Raw genomic sequence first — 6,811 nt, 5'->3', positions numbered from 1 at the left:
GGATTTTTTCTTTTCCCTCCTTTCCTACCAACTCAGCCATGGGATTAACATACAGGAGTTAATGAAAACATATGCATGTCTATGTATATCTGGTAGCAGCTGCATCTGTGATAGGCTCGGGCCAGGTACACAGGAACCCTGAGCAGGACGGCATTCGAGCTGGCACCCTCCACGCAGGGCAAGCCCTCCTCCGTCGGTAGTGGCTGCTTTATTTTATTTTGCCTGAAATCTCCCAAGAGCCCAAAGGGGAGCTCTGCACAGGAAACCGGTCGTGGAAAACACTGCTCTGTGGCCCGGACGAGGAATGCATCCCATGCTACCTATGGCACTGGCTTGGGACGGGGTGGGATCAGAGCCCAGGCTCTCTGCAAAGGGACCTTTCTGGGTCCACAGTTTGCCTCCTCACCCCTACGGGTCCCTGGCCACATAGTCACCTCTGGGCCTCAGTTTCCTCAACCACAGACAGGGGTTGACATCAGGCCACTCTGGCTCCATGAAGTCGGCATGAAGAAGTGAGACAGGCCCAGGCTTCGTCCGTGGAGAGGAGAGCCACTCAGGAACGCAGGGGCCGTGGTGGACAGGTCAGCAGAGGGGAGGGCCCTGCTCTGGGCATCGAGAAGTCCCCTTGGTAGGTGGTTCCCAGGCTGGGTTTGGGGACACTCGGGGCTCATGTTACCCTCGGAGTGGGTGTCAGTGCCCCCTTCATGGATGAAGACACCAGGACTCAGAGCAAGGTGACATGTGGTCCTGCAGTAGGCAGGGTGAGAAGCCAGGCTTCCGTCTCTGTTTATCCAGCTGAAAAGAAAGTCTCTCCAGTCGGCAATCAAGACCGAGGGGTGAACATCTGCCGGCTGCAGTCCCGGCCACAGCCCTGGAGGGTGCGACTGGCGGGCTCAGGACAGGAAGAGGAGGAAGGTTTGCTGACATTCTTCCCTGAGCGTGTACCAGGCTGCGTGCCCTGCTGTGTCCTCGGAGTTAATCCCCCAGGAGCCCTGGGTGTGGCAGGGCTGTGGTTATCCCCTTGCAGGGAGGAGGATCTGCGGTTCAGAGATGACATGCTCAGTAGGCCACACTTCTAAGCATGTGACAGGGCAGGCTCCAGCCCTGGGAGGCTGGGTTTCCTCTGCAGACCTCACAGCCCCCAGGGGCTCAGATCAAAACCTGACACTCTGTCCAAACACCCTCCCACCGGCTTCTCCCCTGCAGCCTGGCACACGGCCCCTCTGCCCAGCCTCCTGTCTGTGTCGTCTCCCCCTCCCCATACTGGCACCCCATTTCCTAAAACATACTTGCAGCTCCTACCTCCAGACCCTTGCTCATGCTGTGCCTCCACGTGGGGTCTGCCCTCAGCTGTGGGAAGTTGCCCATTCCTGAAGACCTCCCGGGAGGCAGTAGGAGCTGGTGGAGATACTCAAGAAATACTTGTTATCTGGTTGAATTTGGGGTCAGGAAACCTGGGCCCTGTCAGGTCTTATCACCAGCTGTGTGACCTCAGGCAGGTTAATCCACCTCTCTCAGCCCCATGAAATGTACAAATTATCACACGAAATGCTGGTGCTCTGAAGGGAAGGGTGCCCTGGGTGGGACTGGGGGTCTTGAGTGCTGACAGATGGAGGGTTGGGGGTCTGCCCTCCCATCTTGCAGTTGTGAATTTTGGGCTCCTCCTGCCAGCTTGGTAAGGTGCAGATTCTGGAGCAGAAATCCTGAGCTCTGGATCTTTTTCATGCGTGTGCAGTGATTCCCTCGCAGCCCCAAGGCCTGCCCTCGGAGTACCCCTGGGTGCAATGCCAGCCATAGAGTCTCTGAGGTGGGGTCTCCTGTGGTCCCAGGTTCAGGGGATGGATTGTCCCACAGATTGGCAGGCCTGGCAGGGCCCAAGAGGGCTCCCAGGACCCCCTCCACTTCCCAGGTAGGGCACCGAGGCCCAAAGAGCAGGGATTTGTTTGAGCCAGTGCAGCAGCTCCAGGACAAGCTGGGCCAACAGCTCAGGACTCCCTGCCCAGGCCTGGTCGGGGAAGGTCAGGGATGTCCTCATCGGCCTTGACTGGCCACGTTCTCCACCCCTCCCCTGGCCCCACTGCTGTCTGAATCTTCCCACCTGTGTCTGAGCCTAGCACACAGCAGGTGCCAGCGTTAGCACGTGCCAGCTGTGGACATGGCTGGGAGAGTTCTTCTCAGCTGGGGCATCCTGAAGACGCATCATCTGGAGTGGAAGTCAGGCAGCTGTGGCAAGGGGGTTCTCCAAGGGCCAGCTCTGGCAAGTCAGGTCCCCCTGCTCTGTAACCTGACTTCGCGGACGGGGGCTTGCAGAAGAACGCAGGACCCAGGGCTGACCCCTCCCCAGGCAGACCCTGGCCCCCCATGCCAAAGAGAGCGAGGTGGGTATCCAGGATGGGTCTGGGCTGAGCTCAGCAAGCAGGGTCTGGGAGGGGAGGGTACACGCAGGGAAGCACAAGGGGGCCTCCCAGGGATGGGAAGGGGGACGGGAATCGGGGATGGATGGTCACAAGCAGGAGGCCTGACACAGCCCCTGCACTCCTACCGAGCCGTCTGTGCGTGTGTGTTGGGGGGAGCCCTGCCCAGCTCCTACCAGGCCCAGGGTCCACTTCTGCCCGTCCACCTCAGCCATCCTGGCAGCTTCCAGGCCCTGTGAAACGGCTGAGTCTGAGCAGTCCCTACACCGTGAAGGCCCAGCACCAGGAAGCCCACCTCAGTATTCTATCCCCCACCTTCCATTGCCCTTCCTCAAGCAGCATTGTGGACAGTGTGGACACCTGCTGGGCCTGACAGTGGAGCAAGGGGGAAAGGCAGGGCTGCACTGGGGAGACACTGAGGGCACGGCAGGAAACAGGCCGGCCCCAGGCCCCTCCCCAGCCACTGCTGGCTTGTCCCACTCCACTGCTCTGGGGCCTCAATGACTTTCAGTTTGTTGCGGAAATAAGAAAGTGCCTGTTGTTCAACCTGGCTCTGGTCAGGCCTCTGGTCTAGAATGACGGTGTGGGGGTTTGCTGGCCTCATGCGCACCCTCTCCACCCAAGAGCCACGACCACAAAACGTTCAAAGCCCAGAGGACTAGCTCAAAGCTACTCCGAGGCTTGGACTGGAAGAGCCCCACCTCTCTCCACCAGGAGGCTCCGAGTATCAGAGCGGGGAAGGGCAGGGATGGGAATGCGGGAAAGACAGTCCCCCAGAATCTAAACTTGGGGACAACTTGGGAGTTCTAGGCTCCTTTCACCTCTTCACTACTCTCAGTACGGGAATTTTGAGTACATATTTTCCATGTACATAAAGGGTTAGCCTGAGAAAAAGCAAGACCCCCTCCTTCTCATGCAAGAGGGAAGTTGTAACCCAGAGGCCCAGGGTGCCCTCCGTCCAGCCTTGCGGGGCTGAGGAAGGCGGAGGGTGTCAGGCAGGGTGAGGTCTGACTGGGAAGATACTCCCAGCCCCCAAGCTCAAGGACTGACTGCGGCACCCAACATTAGATTACAAAGGTTTATTTAGAAAATAGTTTGGTTGTTTTGGCTGTTGTTTTTGGCAAACATTTAAATACTTTCAGTAATCAAAGATTGTTGGTGCTTTCTCCTTGCCCCCTGGCAGCCACCCCCCGACTAGGTCCTGGAGAAGTCAGCCCTTGGTCAGACGAGGATGGGGAGTGGTAGTGTGTTTGGGGGGCTCCTTGCTCGCCCATTTAGGAAGCTACCTCTGCCACTGCTCTCTAAAACCCTGACCTCACAGCCACACCTCGGCAGGGCCCCCAGAGCTGGATCCAGGCAGGGAGCCCCAGAAGCAGCCCCTTGCTGAGGCGGGAAGGCAAAGGGGTCTCCCCCTCTCTCCTCCCCACTCCCTGGAGCCCGGCTATCTCTCTGCCAAACTCCTGCCCTGCCGCACCCTCCCCTGCGTCCTGGAGGCCAATCCATCCCGGGGTCTCTGGGAAAGCTCCCGTCTGGGCCGCCCTTTCTGCCCAGCCCTGAGCGTGGAGCTGTCCAGGATCCCCAGGCGGGCGCGAGTCACTGCCTGAAGCCCCTTCTCCTCCGTCGGAAGAGGATGTGCTTGAAGGATCGCCGGAAGTCCTGGTTGAAGACCGTGTAGATGACCGGATTGAGCGAGCTGTTGCAGTAGCCGATCCAGAAGAAGAACTTGAAGAGCGGGACGGGCACCTGGCAGGCCTCGCGGCAGATACCGTACAGGCTGTAGGTGAAGAAGAAGGGGAACCAGCAGAGCACGAACACGCCCATGACCACGGCCAGCACGAAGGTGAAGCGCTTCTCGCGCGCCTGGGCCACCTTGCGGCGGCACACGCTGCTGCGCGCCCGGCGCCTGCGCGACAGGAAGAACTCGACGGAGCGCGAGCTGGCGCGCGACAGGCGGCCGCCGGGGCCCGGGGACCTGGAGGCGGTCAGCGCCCCCGACTCAGCCGCCCCCGGCCCCGCCCCCTGCCCATCGGCGCCGCCCGCGCCCCCTTCGGCGCCCGCGCGCCGCCGCCCGCCCCTCCGCAGCGCCCCCCGGCGCCGCCGCCTCTCGGCCGCGGCGCTGCTCTCGTCCGGCTCCACGTCGGCGCGCGGGGGCGCGCAGTGCCCGTTCTCGCCCGCGCCTGCCGCCGCGCCCAGCCCGTTTTCGGTGGTCGGGGACGCACCGTCGGGGCCCACGGGGGCGCGCTTCTCGCTGAGCGTGCGCGTGCGCAGCTTGGCCACGCGGTAGATGCGCGCATAGACCAGGCCCATGATGAGGCAGGGCGCGAAGAAGGAGCCGATGCAGGAGGCCAGGATGTACCAGGTCTCGTCGTTGAGGCCGCACTGCGGGTAGGCGGCGCCGTCGGGCTGGCGGTAGAGCGAGACCAGCGGCGGGAAGGAGATGATGGCCGAGATGAGCCACACGGCCACGATGGTGGCCTTGACGCGGCGTGGCGTGCGCTTCAGGTTGTACTCGACGGCCTGCGTCACCGACCAGTAGCGGTCCAGGCTGATGGCACACAGGTGCACGATCGACGAGGTGCAAAACAGCACATCGAGCGCCAGGTACACGCCACACCACACCTGCCCGAAGTACCAGTAGGCCATTAGCTCGTTGGCCAGCGAGAAGGGCATGACCAGCGTGGCCACCAGGATGTCGGCCGAGGCCAGCGACAACAGGAAGAGGTTCTGGGGCGCACGCAGCGCCCGGCTGGTCAGCACGGCGATCACCACCAGCACGTTGCCCACCACGGTGAAGACGATGAGGAAGCCCACCACGGCCGCCAGCCCTGCCACCGCACCCGCCGAGTACTGGCCGCGCGGCGGTCCCCAGGAAGCCCCCGAGGCGTTGGCGCCGCTGCCCCTCTCGCCCGCGCCGCTCGCATTGGGGCCCGCAGCTGCCGCCACCGCCAGCGCCGCCGCCAGCGCCGGGGACGCCATGGTCCTCCCGCGAGCTACGCGGTCCCTGCTGGAGCCGGGCAGCAGCCGCGGCAGCTTGGGCGCCCCCCAGCCGGGGTCGGCGCCCGCATCGCCGCCTGCTGCTCGGGCGCACCCGCCGGGGACCGCGGCGCCCCGCAGCCGGCCCTCGGCCGTAGTGGCTCGGCGGGCGGCGAGCCGGAGAGCGTGGCTGCCGGGCTCCCCGCAGCTGCCGAGCGCGTAAGTGCAGAGCAGGAGGCGCCCGGAGCGAGCGGCGACGCGGCGGCGGGGGGAGGGGGGCAGGTCCCGGGGTCCTCGCGCGGCCCCGCCCTCGGCCGGGCTCACGGGGAGCGCCCCGGCGGCGAGCCCACGGCGACGCGGCGCCCAAGCGGGCGTGCCTGAGCGGCGCCGCGGCCCCGGAGCCCGGCCGGGGCGCAGGCGACAGGCGGCGGCGGCCCGGGCGCTCTGCCTCCCATCCGGCCGGCTAGGGCTCGGCGCGCCGGGGCGCCGGCCGCCGCTCCTCCGGGCCCCCGCGCCCGCGCGCTCCCTCCGGCTCCAACTTTACTTTCCCGGGCGGGGCGCCGGCGCCGCCGCGAGTCCTCCCGCTGCTCCCAGGCGCGGGCGCCCCCCGCGGTCCACGCTCGGCCGTGCGGCAGCCGCCTCGCTCGCCGGAGCTGCGCCGCCGCCGCCGCCGCCTCCTTCGCCGCCTCCGCCCTGCGCTGGGCGCGAGTGCGGCCGCCTGGCCTTGGCTTCCAACTTGGGTCGAGTTGCGCAGCGGGGCGGGCGCGCGGGGCGGGGCGGGCCGCGGGCCCTGGGGAGCGGGCCGGGAGCCGGAGCCCGCGGCCGCCTGGTCGAACCTGCCCGCGCGGCGCCGGGGAGGAGTCCGGGGCGGCGGCGCGGGGCGCGCGCTCGGCGAGGGCGCCCTCTCCAGGGCCGCCTGCAGACTGAGGGACTGGGCCGAGCGGCGGCCGGCCTGGGCGGTGAGTTCCAGAAGCTGCTCTTTCTAAGACGGGAGCGTCCTTCGCCTCCCCCGGCGCAGGCATGGGCGCAGGCGGGGGCGCGCACACGCGCGCACGCAGCACGGGCGGCTCGGGGTCCATGGCCTGATGGCAGAGCAACCTCTCGCAGCCTGGGGGAGGACGGGACGCTGCCTGGGTGCGCACAGGTCCTGCCGAGCTCAGGGTCCGGACGACATCCCGGATCGGCGCTCCCCGGCAGAGCCACCTCCGCACCCACCCCGGCCTCAGTTCCTTCGGCCCCCTTCCCAGCGCTGCTGGAGCATGAATCATAACTAACGGCGGTGACTGTGGAAGCCCTGGGCAAGCTCCCAAGCTCTGCACCCATGTTAGCAGTGATTGAAGTTTAATCCTTAGGCTCTCAGGCCCTGCTTTTAAAGGATGGAGAAGTGTTCAAAGTCACCATCTCTGACAAACACCCAGAACGGA

At 65.4% G+C, this 6,811-nt stretch overlaps 1 protein-coding gene across 1 annotated transcript; it reads right to left on the bottom strand.

Annotated features, from left to right (window-relative positions):
• Positions 1–3,478: 3,478 nt before the first annotated feature.
• ADRA2C (adrenoceptor alpha 2C) lies at positions 3,479–6,244 on the bottom strand. Its single transcript, XM_033213592.1, has one exon. The coding sequence runs from the start codon at positions 5,388–5,390 to the stop codon at positions 4,008–4,010; it is 1,383 nt and encodes a 460-aa protein (XP_033069483.1). The 5' UTR covers positions 5,391–6,244; the 3' UTR covers positions 3,479–4,007.
• Positions 6,245–6,811: the final 567 nt, after the last annotated feature.

Source organism: Trachypithecus francoisi, unplaced genomic scaffold (genome assembly GCF_009764315.1).
Source record: "Trachypithecus francoisi isolate TF-2019V2 unplaced genomic scaffold, Tfra_2.0 Lachesis_group1, whole genome shotgun sequence".
Lineage (NCBI taxonomy): Eukaryota > Metazoa > Chordata > Mammalia > Primates > Cercopithecidae > Trachypithecus > Trachypithecus francoisi.
This window is presented reverse-complemented; position numbering and strand designations above follow the sequence as displayed.